General features: G+C 33.1%; 1 protein-coding gene across 1 annotated transcript in view; it reads right to left on the bottom strand.

The window, feature by feature from the left end:
• Positions 1-26,843, bottom strand: part of Rich (Guanine nucleotide exchange factor subunit Rich) — a 163,860-nt gene that overhangs the window by 3,727 nt on the left and 133,290 nt on the right. Inside the window, exons 18-21 of the mRNA XM_089100826.1 lie at positions 26,318-26,513; positions 23,423-23,637; positions 19,613-19,793; positions 1,863-2,051 (exon numbers count right to left, since the gene is read on the bottom strand). Of these exons, the coding sequence (XP_088956952.1) occupies positions 1,863-2,051; positions 19,613-19,793; positions 23,423-23,637; positions 26,318-26,513 (781 nt within the window). The remainder of the gene's footprint in view (positions 1-1,862; positions 2,052-19,612; positions 19,794-23,422; positions 23,638-26,317; positions 26,514-26,843) is intronic.

Genomic DNA, 26,843 nt, shown 5'->3' with positions numbered 1-26,843 from the left:
TCTACATACTGGATACTACATATACACACAAGTATGTTCAACATGAAGAAAGAGCAGATAGGGAGATAAATGTCCGATGAATCAGCTGAATGACAGACACCAGGGAGTTTCTAATATACAACGAAACAATAATAAAAAAAGAGAAAAACGAGGATTATACAAGCCAGTGAAACATATGAACTAAAATGATAATATTTCGGTCAAGACCTCCGCTTGACCGTCCTCAGTTACCCTTTCACCGTTACATGGAGAGGGTCTTCGAATTTTAGTTGCGTTTCGTTTCAAGGTTTGAATTTTTTTTTTTTTTTTTTTTTTTTTTTTTTTTTTTTTTTTTTTTTTCTTTATTGTATCCATGGAGTTTTATTAGTAATTTTGATGTTATTATCCTGCACTTAGGACGGTCAAACGGAGATCTTGACCGAAATATTTGCATTTTATTTCATATGTTTCACTGGCTTGTATAATCCTCGTTTTTCTCTTTTTTTATTATTGTTTCGTTGTATCATGATTAGCCAGTGTGGTCTTAGAAATTATTTGTTTCTAATATAAAAAAATAATTTTTTTTTCAAGTAATAACATAAAAAGTAAATGAAAAGGAACAACAACTTTATTAAATAACAATAAAAAATAAATTAAAAAAGCTAAAATACTTTTAAAAAATTTCATACTAAAAAAAAAGAAGAAAAATGAAGCCTTACTTGATCTAAAATTAAAAGTAGGCAACACGGAGAGAACTGAAGTAACGAATAATTTTACGCCGCATACAAGAGCCTCTCAATTGTGTACGTTACAGAAATCAACTGGTCTAGATAACTAAGATAACTATAGGCTAAGATAACTTAGCCTACGTGCGGAAAAAATGGCTCTAGTGCACTTTTGCAAAAGAAAAAAAAAACGCCATTTTAAGTCATCCGTTTTGCCGGAAAATAGGAATGATGGCTCAAAAAGGCTCAAATTGGCTTAAAAAACCAATTGGATAACAAACTACAAATAAAACAATGTATTACTTGCTCTCCCCTAGTTGTCAATGTACTATTCCGCAGCAGCATTTAAAATAATTTACTTAACTTTCATTCTACATTACTTGCAGACATTTGAATTAGACAAAATTACGTTTGTTTTGTTTCTTTTTCTTTTTCATAAGCAACAGCACCATCTGGATTTCTTGAGCAGAGCCCAATGATAGCTATAAGTGAGCTAATATTAACAGCATAAGAAAATGTCCCCCCCCCCCCTTTCCGAATGTACACGTTAAAGTACAATTTACTGCTTATTCAAACTAATAAAACAACCAAAATACTTTATTCTAGAGGCTAAAACCTATTTACAACTAGCCCCCCCCCCATAACCCCATATGTGCCACAAAACAAAATAACGTTTTCGTCTTTAAAGATGATGGGGTGGGAGTTGATAGCGATGTTTACATTATGTGTATTTATAATTTTGACCTTAATATAAACTACTTTTGATTTTTTAGCAGAAAGTTTTCAAATCGTACTAGTTTTGCAATAAAAGAATATTTAGCTTTTTAAAGATTTAACAAACAATAATTTTTCAAAAATTTAATATCAGTCGTGACGACTGATATAGTTTCTCTGTTCTTTTCTTTTTTAGATTTCTGTCACCTTTTGTGCTTGGGTGCTAAGGTGCCACAAACATCATTCTAAAAACTAGTAGAAAAGGTTGATTTAAGGAATTCAAATAAAACAAGCTTCTTTTGAAGCAAGCAACTAATATAGATGTCATATATAGACGTTAATATAGATGTCATATATAGACGTTAATATAGATGTCATTGTTGGTGCACCTGATGGTGCCTTAAACTTTGTTCTAAAACACAGTAGGATAAAATATGGCCTTACCAATGCTGATCTACCCAGAATTTTAGTGAAAGAAGTTCATTTCGAAGCCGCATTGGCACGTCATTATTAGAGCAGACTCGAAAGACTTCGCTAATCACACGGAGAACAGCAGAAACGTCACGCAAAGCGATAGCTAACAAAAGTCCCCAGTCATAACAATTCGCTTCTACAAATAAATCCATTAAAAACCTAGAAAAAACAATTAGATACTGTCAAGAACTTGCAGGTATTTAAGGGTGTCGTTAAAGGAAGTTGAGAGAAAAAGAAAAAAACAAGTTTGTTGATATTTTTTTTATTTTTATTTTTATTATTTGTTGATATTTTCTTATATTTTTATAGTTTGTTGATTTTATTTGGCATTATGAACCAATGGTAAATGAGCAAGAAAATGATACTAGCCAATAAAAACAACTAACTCTTGCATAAAATCTCGGGGTATATCTGGGCAGTAATAACGAGGGGAAGTTGGCCTGGGACGTAGCTAAACTAAAAGCAGCTCTAAAAATCCGATAAGTATAGATATTCTGAATGTAATGAAATCGGAACTTTGCTTTTCTAGTGTTCGATTCAGAAGAATGTATAAACTGAACATTCCGCCTCGTTCCTAACATCCCACTGAACATATATTAGATAATATATATATATATATATATATATATATATATATATATATATATATATATATATATATATATATATATATATATATATATATATATATATATATATATATATATATATACATGCAATTAACGCTAGTAGCCATATACACCAAAAAAGACAGAGAAAAATATATATAAGAAAATTAACAAATCTAACAGTAGCACTCAACATATTGAAATCATAGCTTCCGTAGCTCTAAAACATTATCAATAAAATCTTCCACTACAATAACTGGATCCCTAGATAAGGTCTCCAGGATACAATACGAGTAAAAAAAAACAACTCTTGCTTAAATTACATTTATAAAGTTATTACTTATTGTATTTACTCGTATTCAAAGTAATGCGAGTTCCAATTTAACACAGCTCAATCCCACTTCTAATATATATTTATAAAAAAAAAACCTGAAAGGTATTTAACCCCGTGCCGAGTCTTTTCCACTCAGCGGCCCTGTTTATGCATGAATTTTCACTTTGGAATTCGATCCCAATTAATATCTCTCTCCCTTTCTTTTAAAGCCACATTCAGGGTTCTTCTTATATTTTAGACACTTTGTCTTTTTCTATTCAAGGTTGATTTATATTAACTAGGTCTTCTCTGTTTTTTCTACTTTCTCTGTTTCTGATAATTATTAATATTGATTATATTGCTATTTTCACCATATGGTGAAATGTTGCTTGAAAAAACTAAGTAAAAGGGAGAGACTTCGTCACCTGAAAGCGGTTTTGCCAAAAATGATAATTTTTGTTAAAAAAAAAATTGTTTATACAATCATCCCTTCCTTAAAAATCTTAAATACCCCCGGGGTATAACTTACTACCCTTGCCACCAGACTCTGGTGGTTTTTAACAACCACAAAAGCCTTGTTATATGATCTTTGGACTATTTTTAACAAAATGGCTATCTGAAAATTTCTATTGTCTGCATCTCGGGAAAAGACGACGTGAGGCAGGAGGGGGGGGGGGCAGTTAACCTTCTGATCACTTTGGCTCTTAAAAAGAGCACCAAAGTAGAAGGGCCTTATTGACTCCGAACGGGGCACCATATATGGGCAAAGAGTCCATATGGAGAACACGTGGTTAATGGGGTCAATGACCTCTTTTTCCAAGGTCGATTTATTTGTTGTTGTAGTTATAAGTGCACGCTCTCAGCGAATGTCAAGGTCAATTTATTTGTTGTTGTTGCTCAAGCCAAATTTTATGAGTTTCCCGGAAACAGTTAGATCACGTGTTTCCTTCTCAGCCAATCAGCGAGTCGGTTACATCCCCCTTCTCAGCCAATCAGAGGGCTTGTTACATATGGTTTTCCCCGTTACATAACAATTCACCCTTGAGATTTCAAATATAACGGACATGCAAGGTGATTAAATTATCAGAAAGTATTGTGAGACAATGAATAGAACAATTAACATAATTGATGAGCTTGAGGCCTTGGCAGCCGCAATTAGCAATGTAAGTGCATTTTTATTTTCAAACGAATTTTCCTTGGACATCCTCCAGTATAATCAGCTAAAACGTAAATATATTCCTTTACCCCAAACCCCTCACCCCCCCCCCACCAAACCATACAAACATCATTATAATCAATGGAAAACATAAAATATATTCTTTTTACCCTAACCCCCTCCCACCATTGTTTTACAACCCCAAATTCTCGCAAAAAGAAATAATTATCCTCTCGTTAAATTTTGGCTTTTCTCAATTGTAATCTTTTCACTAACTGAGACATCCATCGCTCTGTTGTTATTAGCTCGCTCTGGTCTGACACAAGGCTCTCCGGCGCGAGGCCTATAATTAGCTCTGACCCTTTTTAAAGCATTTCCCGCTCGTTAGCAGTTTAGTTTCCAAAGATTTCACAGATTCAAAAGGACGCGACTAAAAACAAGTTTTTATTTATTTGATAAATTAAAAAGAACCATATCTCATATCTCTACTTCGATGTGTGATTTACGAGGTACATTGTCACCTTTTAGAATTCGGGGGGATTTTCTACAAACAAAATCGGCCGGCTGTTTAACGACTCCTCGAGCCGGAATACTAAGGGTAAAAAGGATGAAATATCTTTCGGTGGGGGGAGGGGGTTTTTTTCCATGTCTTTTCTCAGGGATATTTTCCGTGGTGATTATTTTCCTCGGGGTGTTTTTTCTGGAGGTTGGGTAAATACCAGCTATCGTAAAAGGATATGGAAAGATAAAAAATACCGTTAATACTTTAAATGCATCAAACAAGGCATGCTCAATGCAGATTAAAACCAGAAAAGAACAGAAACGCCTAAAAATAAGAAATTAGGCTGACTCATATAGGCCGACTTTTGAACGGCTCAGTGAGCCGTAATTCTCAGATTCAACAGGATGCGATATCTTTCGGTGGGGGGTGGGGGTATTTTTCCATGTCTTTTCTCCGGGATCTTTTCCGTGGGGATTATTTTCCTCGGGGTGTTTTTGCGGGGGGGGGGGAAAATATCAGCTATCGTAAAAGGATATGGAAAGATAAAAAAAACCGTTAATACTTTAAATGCATCAAACAAGGCATGCTCAATGCAGATTAAAACCAGAAAAGAACAGAAACGCCAAAAAATAAGAAATTAGGCTGACTTATATAGGCCGGCTTTTGAACGGCTCAGTGAGCCGTAATTCTCAGTTTCAAACGGATGCGATATCTTTCGGTGGGGGGAGGGGATATTTTTCCATGTCTTTTCTCAGGGATATTTTCCGTGGGGATTATTTTCCTCGGGGTGTTTTTTCTGGGGGTAGGGTAAATACCAGCTATCGTAAAAGGATATGGAAAGATAAAAATACCGTTAATACTTTAAATACATCAAACAAAGCATGCTCAATGCAGATTAAAACCAGAAAAGAACAGAAACGCCTAAAAATAAGAAATTAGGCTGACTTGTATAGGCTGAATATTGAACGGCTCAGTGAGCCGTAATTCTTATGGGTAATTTCTAGTCAATTAATGCTCACCATTTGAAACTCAAAATCCCCTATTTTTCACAATTGAATATCACAAAGTTTTAAGAGAAGGAACTGAGAGATTATTCCCATTTATCTATCTGTCACATATGGATCCCGTAATTTGCGCAAGGATATTTTTAAAATAGCTTTCAATCTTACAAACCCTTGCCAATATTTTAGTGATGGGGAAACATTGTTGACAATATACTGAGTTAACGGTTTACAGCATTTAATTGTACTGTTTCCTCGTCTGAAGTTCGCTTGAATAAAACGCATGATTAACCCAATGAGAGGGTAGCCTTAGGGTGGGATAATTTTCCTACATTTAGGGGGGGGGGGGCATGACTCCGTGATTTTTGTTGGGGAGCGGGTTAGCACTTTTAATAGTGACAAAATAGAAATGAAAAGATAAATGTTTCTTACTTCAGTGTCTAACCATTTCTCTTCGAAATTTAGCGATTTTAGCTATAACAATTTTTCTAAATTTAGGGGAGGGGGCGTGTATCCGGTATTTTTGTTGGGGAATGGGTTAACGCTTTTAATGGTAAAAAAATAGAAAATGAAAAGATAATTGTTTCTTACTTCAGTGTCTAACCATCTCTCTTTGACATTTTAGAGATTTTAGCTATATCATTTGAATAAAAGGTAGTAAGACATATGCGCTTGAATAAAAAACTGAACGTTCGTATAATAATGCATTGAGTTATTTTTGTGAAAAGTTGAATTTATTATAATCAAATTATGATTTTCAAAGTTTAGGCTGCTTTCGACAAAGATTTCTGTTTACATATGGCAAATTTCCACAAGGCGATTGATCCATGGTCCTTCTAAATGTGATAGAAACTACTACACCCTGCTTTAATCTCCTTTTACGTATTCAAACTGAATGTTCGTATAACAATGCTTTGAGTTATTCCTCAGAAAATTGACCCCTCCAAATATTTACTCAGTGGAGCGGTTGCTGAAATGTAAAACGTTACTTATTTGCCAATCATTTTCACAGTTTTCAAGTTGAGATCATTGAACACACTCCCTCCTTCTCAGTTTATTCTATGAAAGTGAGCTGTATTTGTTATAGTTTCAGAAACATTACATATTTATTTAATTTAAGCACTTTTTTTTAAGATATAATAATGTTTGGTATGATTGACACAGAATGTATTGGTCTGAAATATTCCTCAACTGGAATTATTTTCGAAGCATCTTTCTTACTCCTAGACAATCAACGACGTGAAATTCATTGCTCTAAATGGAACATCAGATACAATATGTAAGAGTACGAGAAAAACAGATGGAGTCCTACTCTAAATTTTATAAATCGAAATGGCTTTTACACCAAAACCATACGACCACATAATGAAAATGGCTATGAAATAAAACATGTACAAGAAGAAATTCAGGAAATATGCTGTTTTTTCGGTGTGCAAGCTGTTTTTGTTAAGGGAAACGTGCCAACTGATAAACTCTTACTAGAAAAATGTGATAAAAACATAGTATTATTCAATTTAGAAGACTTCAAATGTGAGAAATACCTGCATTCAGTCCATGACCCAGAAGATGAAGTTAGATATTTCGCTCAATGGATACCAGAAAAGATACCTTACATGGAAAAATGCATCAGATATCCAAAGTCCTAAACTTGCTCCTCCTCATATCAAATGGATTAAGCTTCTTTATTTTTTTTTTAAATGTGTCATTATTTTTTTTCAAATGTTTTTAAATATGTTTAAGCAATAAATATCTTAAGTCTCAACCGTTTTTATTCTTTAGAATAGTCCATCGCCATGAAAATTATACTTTCAGATTCAACATGCCGGGGAACACACTTTCAAGTTCAGCATGTTGGAGAACCCTAAATAGTCACCCATAAAAAGGTAAGTTAACCCTAAAAGGTTAAAGAATTTCCTTGAAATTACACTTTCAGATCCAACAGGTCAGGGAACAAACTTTCAGGTTCAGCATGTAGGAGAACCCTAAATGCTCATCCTTAAAAAAGGTAAGTTAACCCTAAACGCTTAAAGAATTTCTCTGAAATCACACACTTTCAGGTTCAGCATATAGGAGAACCCTAAATGCTCACAAAAGTTATAAAAAATACAAAATAGTAATTTATTAACTATGAAAAACGTATAAAAATGAATAATTCATACACATTTTCAACTAGATAAGTGTAAGTGTTTTAAATATGATCGATTCTGTTGCGAAAACACTCGAAAGTTAGAAAAAATACAAAATATTACTTTATTACCTCTGCAAAACGGGTAAAAATGAATAATTCATACACATTTTCAACTAGCTAAGGTTAAGTGTTTTAAATATGAGCCATTCTGTTGCTAAAACACGCAAAAGTTAGAAAAAATCAAATATTACTTTATTACCTCTGCAATACGGCTAAAAATGAACAATTAATACACATTTTCAACTAGCTAAGGGTAAGTGTTTTAAATATGAGCCATTCCGTTGCGAAAACACACAAAAGTTTGAAAAAATACAAAATATTCCTTTATTACCTCTGCAAAACGGATAAAAAGGAAGAATTCATACACATTTTCAACTAGCTAAGTCTAAGTGTTTTAAATATGAGCCATTCTGTTTAGAAAACACACAATAGTTAGAAAAAATACATAATGTATCTTTATTACCTCTGCAATACGTCTAAAAATGAAAAATTCATACGCATTTCAACTAGCTAATAATAAGTGTTTTAAATATGAGCCATTATATTGCGAAAACACACAAAAGTTAGAAAAAAATACAAAATGATCTAATATTACCTCTGCAATATGACTAAAAATGAAGACTTAATACACATTTTCAACTAGCTAAGAGTAAGTGTTTTAAATATGAGCCATTCTGTTGCGAAAACACACAAAAGTTAGAAAAAATACAAAATATTCCTTTATTACCTCTGCAATACGGCTAAAAATGAAGAGTTCATACACATTTTCAACTAGCTAAGGGTAAATGTTTTAAATATGAGCCATTCTATTGCGAAAACACACAAAAGTTAGAAAAAATGCAAAATTATCCTATATTACCTCTGCAATACTGCAAAAAATGAAGAATTAATACACATTTTAAACTATCTAAGTGTGAGTTTTTTAAATATGAGTCATTCTGTTGCGAAAACACACAAAAGTTAGAAAAAATACAAAATATTCATTTATTACCTCTGCAAAACGGCTAAAAATGAAGAACTCGTGCAAATTTTCAACTAGCTAAGGGTAATTGTTTTAAATATGAGCCATTCTGGTGCGAAAAACACACAAAAGTTAGAAGAAATGCAAAATGTTCCTTTATTACCTCTGCAAAATGGTTAAAAATTAAAAATTCATACACATTTTCAACTAGCTAAAGGGTAAATGTTTTAAATATGAGCCATTCTATTGCGAAAACACACAAAAGTAAGAAAAAATGCAAAATGATCCTTTATTACCTCTGCAATACGGCTAAAAATGAAGAATTCATACACATTTTCAACTAGCTAAGGGTAAGTGTTTTAAATATGAGCCATTCTGTTGCGAAAACACACAAAAGTTAGAAAAAATACAAAATATTCCTTTATTACCTCTGCAAAACGGCTAAAAATGAAGAATTCATACACATTTTCAACTAGCTAAGGGTAAGTGTTTTAAATATGAGCCATTCTGTTGCGAAAACACACAAAAGTTAGAAAAAATACAAAATATTCCTTTATTACCTCTGCAAAACGGCTAAAAATTAAGAACTCATACACATTTTCAACTATATAAGGGTAAGTGTTTTGAATATGAGCCATTCTGTTTCGAAAAACACACAAAAGTTAGAAAAAATACAAAATATTCCTTTATTACCTCTGCAAAACGGCTAAAAATGAAGAATTCATACATATTTTCAACTAGCTAAGGGTAAGTGTTTTAAATATGAGCCATTCTGTTGCGAAAACACACAAAAGTTAGAAAAAATACAAAATATTCCTTTATTACCTCTGCAAAACGGCTAAAAATGAAGAATTCATACACATTTTCAACTAGCTAAGGGTAAGTGTTTTAAATATGAGCCATTCTGTTGCGAACACACACAAAAGTTTTATAAAATAAAAAATATTCCTTTATTACCTCTGCAAAACTGCTAAAAATGAAGAACTCATACACATTTTCAACTAGCTAATGGTAAGTTTTTTGAATATGAGCCATTCTGTTGCGAAAAAAACACAAAATTTAGAAAAAATACAAAATATTCCTTTATTACCTCTGCAAAACGGCTAAAAATGAGGAATTCATACACATTTTCAACTAGCTAGGGGTAAGGGTTTTAAATATGATCCATTCTGTTGCGAAAACACACAAAAATTAAAAAAAATACAAAATATTCCTTTATTACCTCTGCAAAACGGCTAAAAATGAAGAATTCATACACATTTTCAACTAGCTAAGGGTAAGTGTTTTAAATATGAGCCATTCTGTTGCGAAAACACACAAAAGTTAGAAAAAATACAAAATGTTCCTTTATTACCTCTGCAATACAGATAAAAATTAATAATTAATTAACATTTTCAAATATCTAAAGGGTAAATTTTTCAAATTATTTAATTAATATATCGTAAACACACAAAATAATTAAATTTAGCTTTATGTTCCATTTAAGAAAATTAAGTACGTAACTAAAATTCGTAGTAAAAAAAAAAATAATATAGCTAAGCGTAAGTATTTTAAATATGACACATTCTATTGCGAAACCACACAAAACTTTGAGAAAATGCAAAATGGTTCTGGTTGGCATCTGCAATACATTAATAACGGAAGGTGAACGATCATAGTTAAAACACGCTAAAGGGTAAATGCTTTTTATCTGATAATATCTATTGCGTAAACACACAAATCTTGGAAAAAATGAAAAAAGTACAGTTATACCAAATGAATTAATGCTAAAAATGAAGAATAAAACACAAATTTAACAAATCTAAAGGTTAAATGTTTTTTATATGAGCCCTTATATTGCGAAAAAACACAAAATTTAGACAAATAGCAAAATGTTCCTTTATTACCTCTGCAATACGGCTAAAAATGAAGAATTCATACACATTTTCAACTAGCTAAGGTTAAGTGTTTTAAATATGAGCCATTCTGTTGCGAAAACTCACAAAAGTTAGAAAAAATACAAAATATTTATTTATTACATCTGTAAAAAGGCTAAGAATGAAGAATTCATACACATTTTCAACTAGCTAAGGGTAAGTGTTTTAAATATGAGCCATTCTGTTGCGAAAACACACAAAAGTTCCCACAACTCAACTTTTCCAGAGGATTTCAAAATCCCCACTCCCCCCCACCCCCTCCAAACTCAAAAATTTCTAGGAACGTATTTTCATCATATTTAAATATTTACCTACGTACGCATCACTTAGGTCAGATTAGATTAGGCGAGAGACAGGCAAAAAGTTAGGTGTATGGTTAGGTTAGGTTAGATTATGTTAGCTTAGGTTAATTTAGGTTAGACTAGGTTAGCCGACGTACGATGGTTAGGTTAGGTTAGGTTAGGTTAGCACCAAGGTCAGGTTAGGTTAGCTCACCTAACATTTCTAGGTTAACTTACATCAGGTTAAGTGGCGCGCCACTTAACCTGATGTAAGTTAACCTAGAAATGTTAGGTGAGCTAACCTAACCTGACCTTGGTGGCGAGGGTCTCATCCGTATCAGGCTACCTAAATTAACCTAACCTAACATAATCTAACCTAACCTAACCATCGTACGTCGGCTAACCTAGTCTAACCTAAATTAACCTAAGCTAACATAATCTAACCTAACCTAACCATACACCTAACTTTTTGCCTGTCTCGCCTAATCTAATCTAACCTAAGTGATGCGTACGTAGGTAAATATTTAAATATGATGAAAATACGTTCCTAGAAATTTTTGAGTTTGGAGGGGGTGGGGGGGTGGGGATTTTGAAATCCTCGGGAAAAGTTGAGTTGTGGGAACTTTTGTGTGTTTTCGCAACAGAATGGCTCATATTTAAGACACTTACCCTTAGCTAGTTGAAAATGTGTATGAATTCTTCATTTTTAGCCGTTTTGCAGATGTAATAAAGAAATATTTTGTATTTTGTCTAACTTTTGTGTGTTTTCGCAACAGAATGGCTCATATTTAAAACACTTACCCTTAGCTAGTTGAAAATGTGTATGAATTCTTCATTTTTAGCCGTTTTGCAGAGGTAATAAAGGAATATTTTGTATTTTTTCTAACTTTTGTGTGTTTTCGCAACAGAATGGCTCATATTTAAAACACTTACCCTTAGCTAGTTGAAAATGTGTATGAATTCTTCATTTTTAGCCGTTTTGCAGAGGTAATAAAGGAATATTTTGTATTTTTTCTAACTTTTGTGTGTTTTCGCAACAGAATGGCTCATATTTAAAACATTGACCCTTAGCTAGTTGAAAATGTGTATGAATTCTTCAATTTTAGCCAAATTGCAGAGGTAATAAAAGAACATTTTTCATTTTTTTTAACTTTTGTGTGTTTACGCAATAGAATGGCTCATATTTAAAACATTTACCCTTTAGCTAGTTGAAAATGTGTATGAATTCTTCATTTTTAGCCGTATTGCAGAGGTAATAAAGGAACATTTTGCATTTTTTCAAAGTTTTGTGTTTTTACGCAATAGAATGGCTCATATTTAAAACATTTAACCTTTAGATATTTTAAGATGTGTATTAATTATTAATTTTTTTCAGAATTTAATAGGTAATAAAGGAACATTTTTCATTTTTTATAAATTTTGTGTGTTTTCGCAATATAATGTCTCATATTTAAAAAATTTACCCTTAGCTAGTTGAAAATGTGTATGAATTCTTCATTTATAGCCATATTGCATAGGTAATAAAGGAATATTTTGTATTTGTTCTAAATTTTGTCTGTTTTTGCAACAGAATGGCTATGATTTAAAAAACTTACACTTAGCTAGTTTAAATTGTGTACGAATTCCTAATATTTAGCCGATTTGCAGAGGTAATAAAGGAATATTTTGTATTTTTTCTAACTTTTGTGTGTTTTCGCAACAGAATGGCTCATATTTAAAACACTTACCCTCAGCTAGTTGAAAAGGTGTATGACTTCTTCATTTTTAGCGGTTTTGCAGAGGTAATAAAGGATTATTTTGTATTTTTTCTAACTTTTGTGTGTTTTCGAAACAGAATGGCTCATATTTAAAAAACTTACCCTTAGCTAGTTGAAAATGTGTACGAATTCTTAATTTTTAGCCGGTTTGCAGAGGTAATAAAGTAAGATATAGAATTATATATAAATTTTGTGGGTTTTAGCAACAGAATCGATCAAATATAAAACACTTAAACTGATATAGATCAAAATGTGAATGAATTCTACATTTTTATCAGATTTGCAGAGGTAATAGACGAATATTTTGTATTTTTTCTAACTTTTGTGTGATTTCGCAACATAATGGCAAATAAATACCTCCCGTCCCCGGAGCTAGATTAATAGTTGTATAAAGTCTAGATGTAGAGCCATAGTTCAGTTTTTATAATTGTAGATTGTGCATTTTTTCTATCATTTGTGTGTTTTCGCAACAGAATGGTCCGTATTTAAAACACTTACCCTTAGCTAGTTGAAAACGTGTATGAATTCTTCATTTTTAGCCGTTTTTCAGAGATAATAAAGGAATATTTTGTATTTTTTCTAACTTTTGTGTGTTTTTCGCAAAAGAATGGCCCATTTTTAAAACACTTACCCTTAGCTAGATGAAAATGTGTATGAATTCTTCATTTTTAGCCGTTTTGCAGAGGTAATAAAGGAATATTTTGTATTTTTTCTAACTTTTGTGTGTTTTCGCAACAGAATGACTCATATTTAAAACACTTACCCTTAGCTAGTTGACAAAGTGTATGAATTCTTCATTTTTAGCCATATTGCAGATGTAATAAAGGAATATTTATATTTTTTATAACTTTTGTGTGTTTTAGCAAAAGAATGGCTCACATTTAAAACACTTAACCTTAGCTAGTTGAAAATGTGTATGAATTCTTCATTTTTAGCCGTTTTGCAGAGGTAATAAAGGAATATTTTGTATTTTTTCTAACTTTTGTGTGTTTTCGCAACAGAATGGCTCATATTTAAAACACTTTCGCTAGTTGAAAATGTGTATTAATTCTTCATTTTTAGCTGTTTTGTAGAGGTTATAAAGGAACATTTTGTATTTTTTCTTACTTTTGTGTGTTTTCGCAACAGAATGGATAATATTTAAATCACTAAACATTAGCTAGTTGAAAATTTGTCTGAATTCTTCCTTTTTATCAAATTTTAATAGTTAATACCTTAATATGTTGTATTTTTTCAAAATTTTGTGTGTTTTCGCAACGGAATGGCTCATATTTAAAGCACTTACCCTTAGCTAGTTGAAAATTTGTATGAATTCTTCATTTTTAGCCGTTTTGCAGAGGTAATAAAGGAATATTTTGTATTTTTTCTAACTTTTGTGAGCATTTAGGGTTCTCCTATATGCTGAACCTGAAAGTGTGTGATTTCAGAGAAATTCTTTAAGCGTTCAGGGTTAACTTACCTTTTTTAAGGATGAGCATTTAGGGTTCTCCTACATGCTGAACCTGAAAGTTTGTTCCCTGACCTGTTGGATCTGAAAGTGTAATTTCAAGGAAATTCTTTAACCTTTTAGGGTTAACTTACCTTTTTATGGGTGACTATTTAGGGTTCTCCAACATGCTGAACTTGAAAGTGTGTTCCCCGGCATGTTGAATCTGAAAGTATAATTTTCATGGCGATGTACTATTCTAAAGAATAAAAACGGTTGAGACTTAAGATATTTATTGCTTAAACATATTTAAAAACATTTGAAAAAAAATAATGACATATTTAAAAAAAAAAAAAAGATTAATACATTTTATATGAGGAGGAGCAAGTTTAGGAATTTGGATATCTGATGCATTTTTCCATGTCAGGTATCTTTTCTGGTATCCATTGAGCGAAATATCTAACTTCATCTTCTGGGTCATGGACTGAATGCAGGTATTTCTCACATTTGAAGTCTTCTAAATTGAATAATACTATGTTTTTATCACATTTTTCTAGTAAGAGTTTATCAGTTGGCACGTTTCCCTTAACATAAACAGCTTGCACACCGAAAAAACTGCATATTTCCTGAATTTCCTCTTGTACATGTTTTATTTCATAGCCATTTTCATTATGTGGTCGTATGGTTTTGGTGTAAAAGCCATTTCGATTTATAAAATTTAGTGTTGGACTCCATCTGTTTTTCTCGTACTTATACATATTGTATCTGATGTTCCATTTATAGCAATGAATTTCACGTCGTTGATTGTCTAGGAGTAAGAAAGCTGCTTCGAAAATAATGCCAGTTGAGGAATATTTCAGTCCAATATATTATTTGTCAATCACACCAAACATTATTATATCTGAAAAATAGTGCTTAAATTAAATAAATATGTAATGTTTATGAAACTCTAACAAATTTAGCTCACTTTCATATAATAAACTGAGAAGGAAGGAGAGTGTTCAAAGATCTCAACTTAAAAACTGTGAAAATGATTGGCACATAAGTAACGTTTTACATTTCAGCAACCGCTCCACTGAGTAAATATTTGAAGGGGTCAATTTTCAGAGGAATAACTCGAAGCATTTTTATATGAACATTCAGTTTGAATACGTAAAAAAATATTAGAGCAGGGTGTAGTAGTTTCTATCACATTTAGAAGGACCATGGATCAATCACCTTGGGGAAATTTGCCATATGTAAAGAGAAATCTTGGTCGAAAGCAGCCTAAACTCTGAAAATCATAGTTTGATTATAATAAATTCAACTTTTCACAAAAATAACTCAATGCATTATTATACGAACGTTCAGTTTTTTATTCAAGCGCATATATCTTACTACCTTTATTCAAATGCTATAGCTAAAATCGCTAAAATGTCAAAGAGAGATGGTTAGACACTGAAGTAAGAAACAATTATCTTTTCATTTTCTATTTTGTCACCATAAAAAGCGTTAACCCATTCCCCAACAAAAATCCTGGATACACGCCCCCTTCCCCTAAATTTAGGAAAATTGTTAGAGCTAAAATCGCTAAATTTCGAAGAGAAATGGTTAGACACTGAAGTAAGAAACAATTATCTTTTCATTTCTATTTTGTCACTATTAAAAGTGCTAACCCGCTCCCCAACAAAAATCACGGATTCATGCCCCCCCCTAAATTTAGGAAAATTAACCCACCCTAAGTCTACCCTCTCATTGAGTTAATCATGCGTTTTATTCAAGCGAACTTCAGACGAGGAAACAGTACAATTAAATGCTGTAAACCGTTAACCCAGTATATTGTCAACAATGTTTCCCCATCACTAAAATATTGGCAAGGGTTTGTAAGATTGAAAGCTATTTTAAAAATATCCTTGCGCAAATTACGGGATCCATATGTGACAGATAGATAAATGGGAATAATCTCTCAGTTCCTTCTCTTAAAACTTTGTGATATTCAATTGTGAAAAATAGGCGATTTTGAGTTTCAAATGGTGAGCATTAATTGACTAGAAATTACCCATAAGAATTACGGCTCACTGAGCCGTTCAAAATACGGCCTATATTAGTCAGCATAATTTCATATTTTTAGGCGTTTCTGTTCTTTTCTGGTTTTAACCTGCCTTGTGCAAGCGTTGTTTGATAAATTGAAAGTATTAACGGTATTTTTTATAGTTCCACATCTTTTTTCGATATCTGGTCTTTACCCAACCTCCAGAAAAAAAACCCCGAGGAAAATAATCCCCACGGACAATATCCCAGAGAAAAGACATGGAAAAATATCCCCTCCCCCACCGAAAGATATCGCATCCGTTTGAATCTGAGACTTACGGCTCACTGAGCCGTTCAAAAGCCGGCCGATATCAGTCAGCCTAATTTCTTATTTTTAGGCGTTTCTGTGCTTTTCTGGTTTTAATCTGCATTGAGCAGGCCTTGTTTGATGCATTTAAAGTATTAACGATATTTTTTATCTTTCCTTATCCTTTTACGACAGCTGGTATTTTCCCCCCCCCCCGAAAAAACCCCCCGAGGAAAATAAACCCCACGGAAAATATCCCTGAGAAAAGACATGGAAAAATACACCCTCCCCCCACCGAAAGATATCGCATCCTTTTGAATCTGAGAATTACGGCTCACTGAGCCGTTCAAAAGCCGGCCGATCTAAGTCAGCCTAATTTCTTATTTTTAGGTGTTTCTTTTCTTTTCTTGTTTTAACCTGCATTGAGCATGCCGTGTTTGATGCATTTAAAGTATTAGCGGTATTTTTTATCTGTCCTTATCCATTTACGATAGCTGGTTTTTAACATACCTCCAGAAAAAACACCCCGAGGACAATAATCCCCACGTACAATATCCCTGACAAAAGATATGGACAAATTTACCCGCCCCCCACCGAAAGATATCGCCTCCTTTTTAATCTGTGTATTAAAGCTCACTGAGCCGTTAAAAAGCCGGCCTAGTTTGTTTGAAGAAAATCCCCCCCCCCCTAATACTAAAAGTTGAAAATGTGTATATTAAGTCAAACATCGAAGTATTGATCTGAGCTATGGTTCTTTTTCAGTTATCCAATAAATAAAAACATGTTTTTAGTCGCGTCCTTTTGAATCTGTGAAATCTTTGGAAACTAAACTGCTAACGAGCAGGAAATGCTTTAAAAAGGGTCAGAGCTAATTATAGGCCTCGCGCCGGAGAGCCTTGTGTCAAATCAGAGCGGGCTAATAACAAAAGAGCGATGGATGTCTCAGTTAGAGAAAAGATTACAATTGAGAAAAGCCAAAATTTAACGAAAGGATAATTATTTCTTTTTGCTAGAATTTGGGGTTGTAAAACAATGGTGGGAGGGGGTTAGGGTAAAAAGAATATATTTTATGTTTTCCATTGATTATAATGATGTTTGTATGGTTTGGGGGGGGGGGGGGGGTGCGGGGTTTGAGGTAAATGAATATATTTACGTTTTAGCCGATTATACTGGAGGATGTCCAAGGAAAATTCGTTTGAAAATAAAAATGCACTTACATTGCTAATTGCGGCTGCCAAGGCCTCAAGCTCATCAATTATGTTAATTGTTCTATTCATTGTCTCACAATACTTTCTGATAATTTAATCACCTTGCATGTCCGTTATATTTGAAATCTCAAGGGTGAATTGTTATGTAACGGGGAAAACCATATGTAACAAGCCCTCTGATTGGTTGAGATGGAGGATGTAACCGACTCCCTGATTGGCTGAGAAGGAAACATGTGATCTAACTGTTTCCGGGAAACTCATAACATTTGACTTGAACAACAACATCAAGTAAATCGACCTTGACTTTCACTGAGAGTGTGTACTTACAACAACAACAACAAATAAATCGACCTTAGAAAAAGAGTTCATTGACCCCATTAACATCGTGTTCTCCCTAGGGACTCTATGCCCATATATGGTGCCCCGTTCGGAGTCAATAAGGCCCTTCTACTCACCAAAACTACTGATTACCTCTCCAATGATACCCCTCAGAAGTATATACAATCACCCTCTCTATAAAAATCTTACATGACCCCAGGGTATAACTTACAACCCTTGCCTTGAGGGCCGTGGGATGGTCGTCATCTTCAAAGACATAATTTGAACAAAATAGCTATTTCACAATTTTAGCCAGATGCGTTCGGCGAAAAGAAGGGAAGTCGGGGGGGGGGGGGGGCTAGTTACTTTAACTTCTAATTTTCAGCCAAATGAGACTCCTCTAAAGTTTATGCAACCATCTCTTCCATGAAAACCTTAAATGCCTCCGGGGCATAACTTACAACCCTTGCCCTGAGGGCTGTGGGGGAGTTGTCATCCTCAAAGAAATAATTTCGTCACCTTTCAACTACATTGAATACAATGGCTATCTCAAAATTTTGATTGGATGTGTTTGGGGGAATGGTAGGGGGGGGGGGGGGTTAATTGCTCTCCAATCACTTTCGACTATTAAAAAGGGCACTAGTCCTTTCGATTTCCAATCGAATGAGCCCTTTTCGAGGTTTCTATGACAACTCCTTCAATACGAAGTGCCCTGGTCTAAAACCGAACAATAAAATAAAACAAAAATAAATAGTACACTGTGCCAACATTGTTCTTTACTTAGGCTACGCTATTGCGTTGCCTATGAAATATAATAACCAGCAATTGCTATCCAGTACCCCCCCCCCCCGCCAGGCCAGGATATACCCCTTGGTTATATAGAAAAGCCTTAGGGAGAAGGGGTATCTAACATGGTATCCCTGGTGATAAACCACAAGTCATTTCTAGAAAGATTAGCATCAATAAGGACAAAGGAGTCTCAGGGGGTCAATTAAAAAAAGAAAAGGAAAAAAGTTCATGATTGTAAAACCAAGCAGAATTTTCAAGAATTTACCAGAAGAAGATCTGAATTATTTTATTGGCAAGTATAGACCTATAAGGGAAACACTTCGTCACCTGTAAGCGGTTTTGCCGAAAATAGCAATTTTTGTAAAAACTGAGTTACAAACCATATCTTGTATAAAAAAATCTCTTGCTAATGGTTTAATTGACGTTGCCGTAAGACGTGTCTAGCTGCCTGTACTTTGCATTCTCCTTTGCCAAACTGCAAATTCTTTAAAGCAGTTGTACCGAATCACATACAGCATGATCCGTTTTGCCGGAAGTTGCTGATTTGCTGAACGAAAGTTGTTTACATGGTCAGAAAAGCAAAATTCTAGCTATAGCCGATTCTGACTTATAAATGTCAAAATTTTCAAACTAGTTTTTCTCGGGTTTTTGGAAAAGCAGATTCGGCAAAACCGCTTTCAGGCGACGATTTCCATCGTTGGGCAATCATACCCAAAATAGACACGGAACTGACCAATACTGGCTGGATTTACATTCGACCACTGGCCAATAGCATTTACTTCTACTTTAATAGTTCAAAACTCACTATGCATTGACGTTATTTCAACCAGCACTTGAAAGGGATACTGGACGATGCATAGCTTTATTGGTATCGTATGACATAAAAGGTAAATTTTTCTTTTTTGCGTCCCAACTTTGAAAAATTTCGTAAACTATCCGACATAAAACGTGAAAAATTGTATTAAAATTGTGAGAGTACCTCAGTTGCCTTTCGACATCAGCAATAGGCTGAGCACCGCTTCTTGATATTTTGATTTCATCAGCAAAACTAAGCTGCGAGAACATTGAATCACTCAATATATCACTGTTTGAATCTTGCAGCTCCTGCTCTGAGCTACCATAACCCAAAGATCTTTCTCCACTTAAGCATACGCTGTCCCCTAAAAAAAAGTAGAAAAAATATAAACTAAGAAGCTCATAATACAAGGTCCAAAAGTGCCCCTAAAAGATAAAGCGTCCCCTAAAAGGGAAAGAGTCCCCTAAAAGTGAAAGTGTAAATACATATAAACTAAACAGCACTTGGAATATGGTCCAAAAGTGTCCCCTAAAAGGGAAAGTAGAAAAAATATAAACCAAAAAGCTCATAAAACAAGGTCCAAAAGTGTCCCTAAAACATAAAGCGTCCCCTAAAAGGGAAAAAGTCCCCTAAAAGTGAAATTATAAATAAATATAAACTAAACAGCACATAGAATAGGGTCCAAAAGTGTCCCCTAAAAGGGAAAGTAAAAAAAAATATAAACCAAAAAGCACATAAAACAAGGTCCAAAAGTGTCCATAAAAGAAAAAGCGTCCCCTAAAAGGGAAAGAGTCCCCTAAAAGTGAAAGTATAAATAAATATAAACTAAACAGCACATAAAATAGGGTCCAAAAGTTTCCCCTAAAAGGGAAATTATAAAAAAAATATAAACCAAAAAGCTCATAAAACAAGGTCCAAAAGTGTCCCTAAAAGAAAAAACGTCCCCTAAAAGGGAAAGAGTCCCCTAAAAGTGAAAGTATAAATAAATATAAACTAATAAGCACATAAAATAGGGTCCAAAAGTGTCCCCTAAAAGGGAAAGTAGAAAAAAAATATAAACCAAAAAGCTCATAAAACAAGGTCCAAAAGTGTCCCTAAAAGAAAAAACGTCCCCTAAAAGGGAAAGAGTCCCCTAAAAGTGAAAGTATAAATAAATATAAACTAAACAGCATATGGAATAGGGTCCAAAAGTGTCCCCTAAAAGGGAAAGTAGAAAAACAAATATAAACCAAAAAGCACGAGAGACAAGGTCCAAAAGACCCCCCTAAAAGGGAAAGTAGGAAGATATGTAAACCAACAAGCACACAGAACAAGGTCCAAAAGTTTATGCAAAGCAACTTTCTGGGACTTTTTATTAAAAGGTTTGGGGAAATTTTCTTTTCAGAAAAAAAGGTTCCTCCTTCTCCTCCTCTTGGACCCACAAAACCCGCAACAGAAGTTTATCTCACAACAAGTTAAACAACTGAGCATTTTTTATGCACTGTTTTTCACAGCCATAATGAGAAATACAAGAATTATCTAATTACTGTTTCAAATAATCTTTTTTTTATATTTTCTAATTATTTAATTATCCTTTGTTACATTTCTATTTTTTTATGGTTATTCATTTGTTTAGTAGTTAATTGAATGTAGTCTGGAAGTATGTTCGTAGCTTTTTGAGCGGGAGGGAGGGGGTTTCTGTAATTTAGTTGATGTCCAATTTTGTTAGTGATGAACAAAGTTGTTGGCACTCTGGTTTCACGCAATTTTCACTTGTTAAAAACTAAGTTTTGAGGAGGAAAGATTAAAGCCAAGATCAATCTTAAGATAATTATAGCACAAAGACAAGTATAAAGCACATGAAAGATAAACCATATCTAAGTTGGAGGGGGAGAGATATTGAGCTTCAAAAAAATAAAGATTAAAGCACAAATAAATAAAGAGCACATAAGTAGAGGGAAATATGGTTCTAGAGGAGGAAGGTAAACAAGAATATTTACAGTTTGAGCCTCTCCTCCTTAGGCTATATGCCATGAAGCAGAGAGGCATAAATAATGCATAAGTAATCCTAGATAATCACTCACTCGCCCCCCTCCCCAACACAAATTTCCCTGAACGTTTCAAATCGATACCCCAGCCGCAAGACAAAACAGGATAACTACCAAAATTGCAGCTTTGGATATACTCATTTACAAAGAGTAGACACTCTGCCTTCCCATCTTTAATAGAAGTCTTCATCCATCTGCATGCACAGTTTAATCAAATTTCGAACTCCCCAAATGCAACGTTCACCCAAAAAAAATACATAACTAAAAATTGTTGGAAGTACGTAAAGTATGCGGCTCGAGGGCATAGGCCTATGTTTTAGTGTCTTAAGGTTATACGCTCTACCAACAGATTTGGCAAGGCTTGTTAGATGTTTTAACATTTGTTGCATAGATACGGGTTTCCTAAAAACGGGTTGTCACAAGGGTTATCGACATAAGCTATATAAGTATATTTATCACCTATTATACAGTCAATTTATCGTCAATCATTCTAGGTGAAAATCTCGTTTCACATAACGAGTTTTTCAGGGGGGAAAATTATCCTTCCTGCCCCACCCGCCACTAATTAAATCCAATTAAGTGGGTACTGAAATTAAGGTTTATGGTCTTTTTGCAAATTTTTGTTCTGTTATTTTTCTGCAATCCTTAGGTTTTTATGTTTAAATATCAGACAATATTAATGATTTACTTATTCACCCAATTTTCTTTGTTTTTTTTTATTGACAAATATTTTGGGAAAAGGCCAATAATATTAAAAAAAGAAGAAAAATCATTGGTAAAAAAAAAGTCTAACAAATTCGATACAATTTGAACTCGAATTTAAAAAAGACACAATTCGAACTCGAATTTAAAAAAAGACACAATTCGAACTCGAATTTAAAAAAAGACACAATTCGAACTCGAATTAAAATTCGACACAATTCGAACTCGGTGAAAAGATGAATGGTCAATAAATACATTTATTTTTCTGTTACCTACAAGTCAAATGAAGAATGTGGTTCGATCCTACTAACTAGGGCTATACCGAAAGAAAGGTTAGGGTGGATAGGCTGCATTTTACAGATGAAAGATGGCAGATTGGCAAAGACTGTGCTTTTTAGCAATCCAACTGGGGCCAAATGGAAAGGAGGTAGAAAGGGCCAAACAAAAAGAGCCAAACGAAAAAGAGGTTCGAATGAGGTAGGAAGAGATTAAAATAAACAGGTTTAAAGGAAACTGGAACTTCATGGGAGAGAGTAAAGAGTGAAGGTTTAAGTAGATCAGGGTGGAGACAAAGGCGGTTTTAGGTGAGGGATAGAGGAGGCACTTTCCCTGGGCACAGAAATTTTATAGGCACAAAATTTCAAATAAATACTTTAACGGTTATAATTATTTTGTATTTTGAAATTTTATTAATAAAGTAGAGGGATGCAGCTAATAAAACAAAAATGATTAATAAATTATTAATTAATAAATGAAAGAAAATAAATGAAAAAACTAATAACAGTAATTAAAATTATAACAAATTAAATAATATAAATAGCACATTAAAAATACACAAAAAAATAAAATTATTAATTAATTGATAAATTTAAAATAATTCCTTCAATAAATGAAAATTTTGTTAAAACTTAGCTTGAAAATTATGGGGTAGACAGATCTATAATTTAGTTTTAATGTCATTATAATTTAGTTAAACTTATAATTTTAATACTTTAAATAACACATTACAAAATAACTAAAAAATATAATTATTAATTAATTGATACATTTAAAACAATTTTGTTAATAAATGAAAATTGTGTGAAAATTTCGCCTGAAAATTTTTCGGTAGACAGAGGGGGGACAATCATGATTTTGCACAGGGCACAAGAGGGGCCAGAACCGCCAGTGGGTGTAAAAGGAGCGAGTGCAGCTGTATTGGCCTCAGACGGCTTGGTGCAGCAGCGAACTGTTAGTAGTGGTATTATCCGATCTATTTATCTACCTTGCATCATTCTCGGTGCCAATCTCGCTTCATCTGCAGCCACATCAAAATTTGATAAGTCATCACTACCTCTGGGTGTTGCATCCAACGTGGGTGTTGCACCCACGTTGAAATCAAGAGGTGTTATGTCCGTTATGTCTTTGTCAATTTGATGTTGGGATATGATCCCTTTTCCAGCTGTTTCTGGGAATGGCCACTGGAAGTCTGTATGGATCCTAAATGGAGAAAAAACAGAAAAAAATAAATAATGCGATTTTGTTTCATAAATGAAACTTTCAGTGTTGAAAGGAGTTGAATGATTGATAAAACCACTAACTTTCGTTTGTGAGAAACAACAATGAAAAAATGATTTTTTTATAGCATTAAATATAGTAAATTACAGTTTTAAAAACTAGAATCAATCTAGTTTTTAATATAAATGGATTGATATTAAGCCTTTTGTTAATCTAGCTTAAATTAAAGACAGGCATTATTTGAAGTGGAGTTTCTGACATCCAGTATTATTATCATACTTGTGTTTCACCTTAGTCCAAACACTATGCTTCATAAGCAAACCTTATTAAATTCATTGAGGGAGAGGGCCAATTATAAAAAAAAAACGGGAGAATTAAATGAAAATTGTCGTGTAAAATTAAAAAATATATTGACAATTCAATTGGGGGTTGGGCATGATTTGTGCTAAAAATTTCTCAATAGAAAATATTTGTGGGAATTACTAGTTTTAATGTTTTACCTTATTTTCGTCAATATTTGCTTTCTTTAAATCTTATTCCTTTCAAATATGAAATAAAAAAAAAAAATACCATTTTTCATGTATTTAACATTTAAAGATAAAATACATGAAATCAAGAATTCACGTGGAATGAGGATTTTCCTCGAAGAAATTTATTAAAATAAAAATTAGTATAATGACAGTACGGCAGTACGGGTCTCCGTCGTTACTAGACACGACAAACATATTTGCACGAACGATATTTGCACGAACGAACATATTTCCACGAACGATCCAGATTTTCAGTGGAATACCATACCTTACGATGCAGTCCAAATTATGAATCTGCAATCTGATTTGTCAGTGAATAATACTTTCGATTGACTTGTATTTGAGAGTTTACACGTCTCGCGTTGCTGCGACCTTAAACGAAAAGAAATTCAAGAGAAGTTCATTCCCAGAAAATTTACCCTTGCAGAAAACACCCCTGCAGGAGCATCACCCCAGAAAATTGTTTCCCATTCCCCGAAATAAATTCCTCCGCGTTTGAATAATGTTCACCTTTTTCAACTTGAAAGTATTTCAAAAATTTCTCCGGGAAAAATCTCCCCACGGAGAAAATCATCGCCGGGAAATTCCCACCACCCCTCCCCCAGCGATTCCCCTTCATTAGAGAATTGAGTCCATAAATTAAAAACACAAAAATGCACAGACTCAATATGCACGAACACTGATTTTTTTTTTCAAACGTCCTGCTTTCCACAATAGAGTTAATCATAGACTGAACAAAGTTGTTCTTTACTCTGCATTTATATAAATTCCCTAATTAATCTTTTTGATCACATATAATGAAACAGAGGTAATTACTTGGTTAAAAAAAGAAAGAAAAATACAAAGCAAATTCATTTTGGCATGGAAAATCCCCTCCCTCCCCAGAGTTAATTTCATATATAGATTTGATGAATGTCTGTCTTTATATTTGATAGACTTATATTAGACTAATATATTAGACAAATTTGCACTCACCAGCAGTATAAAATTCGGTTACAAATCAAGGATTGCTCTAGCAACAAAACAAATATAATTTTTGAATTTATAGTTTCCCAATTTGCTTAAAAAAAAAAAAAAAAAAAAAACGCGAATCTGGCTCTATCCGTTGGTAAAGTTAATGTTAAGATAATTGTTTGACACATCTTCTTTGGAGAATGGAAAATTTTACCGACATTGTTTGAATTTTTGTACAAATTGTCATGTGTCAAGGTTAGGCAGTAGTCTGAAAATTCCCTATTCACAAATGCTTGTTTCTGTTTTACTTTCGTTCCTTCAGTGAAAACACACTTTATTTTGTTTCTTTAACTGTTCTGTTTTTTAGTCACAAGTCACAACAGTTAACATCTTAATGGATTCCTAGACTTGAAATTTTAGACTTTTGAGAATAATCATTCTCAAATCTTTTCCTGTTTCTGCAGGAATTGTTGATGTCATAATTATAGTCGGTTCATGTTAGCAATCACTGAGAACATCGCTAAAAAAAAGTTTTTTCACAAAAAAAAAAATAACAAAACATATCAGTTTTATTTTTATTCTCCCTTACTTGACTAAAATACCAGAAAGTATAAAAAAAGGTGGTTTATCGATTTGACCTCTGTACAGCTTAAAACAATATAGACTTAAATAAAAAAAGAAGAAACTAATTTTAAGAATTAGAAGTTGAATATTCGGTTGGTTAACAGCGTTAGCAACAGTTAATTTGTCAGCTAATATTAACACAAAAAAAAACAATAATAATAATACAAGAACAAAGCCATAGCAAGTCTCACGCGAATATAGAAAAAGGGAGAAATACAACAAAAATAAAAATAGTAAAGAAATGAAAGAGAATGGCTTGCAGACCGTAGAATCAATATATTTACGTCTATTTAACCTGTACAGAGGGTGATTCTGAAGAGCTTAAATACCAATATGAATAAAGTAATGAAAAGGAAACTTATCAATGAAAAGAAAACTGGACAGTCACTGAAATCGTAAAACATTTGAACAGCATTTCTGAAATGAGCCTTGACAACCCAAAAACAAACAATCCAACAATCCAAAAACAAAATAAGGCAAGTATCCTATACAAAATACAAAAAAAGGACCCTTTATTTGAAAGTTGATGAATACTATAGAACATAAGTAAATACCTGCGCAATGCTTTGGAGAAATCGTCAATGATTCCAGCTCTATTGGATTCTCGTTTTAGCCACTGGTCAAGTGGTAAGTCCAAATATGCCGATATCAGACCTATTTCATATATTCTTCCAGATATGAGTAGATGACGAACGTGACGGTGAAGTATGACTTCCAAGTACATACCCTCTGAACTTACCGTTCCATTATCTAAAATAATATATATATATATATATATATATATATATATATATATATATATATATATATATATAAAAACTTTCCGAAGAAAATATTTTTATTATCTATAATATACATGTAATAATAATAATAATTCATTTATTACCCACTATAAAAAAGAAGTAGAGTACATAAAGAACAAAAAAAAAAAAAAAAAAAAAAAAAAAAAAAAAAAAAAAAAAAAGCAAACTTGCACACTAAAAAATTATTTAAAAAAAACGACGGAAATTTTGGTGCGCAGAAAGACCTACAGATAACGACAGCTTTCCTGCAAGCACAGTCACTTTTTCCTGTAAATCA

This window comes from Artemia sp. Qi Xiang Cuo, chromosome 14, assembly GCF_049724085.1.
Source record: "Artemia sp. Qi Xiang Cuo chromosome 14, ASM4972408v1, whole genome shotgun sequence".
NCBI classification, from domain to species: domain Eukaryota; kingdom Metazoa; phylum Arthropoda; class Branchiopoda; order Anostraca; family Artemiidae; genus Artemia; species Artemia sp. Qi Xiang Cuo.
The sequence above is the reverse complement of the archived record's forward strand: the minus strand, read 5'-3'. Positions and strand labels throughout refer to the sequence as shown.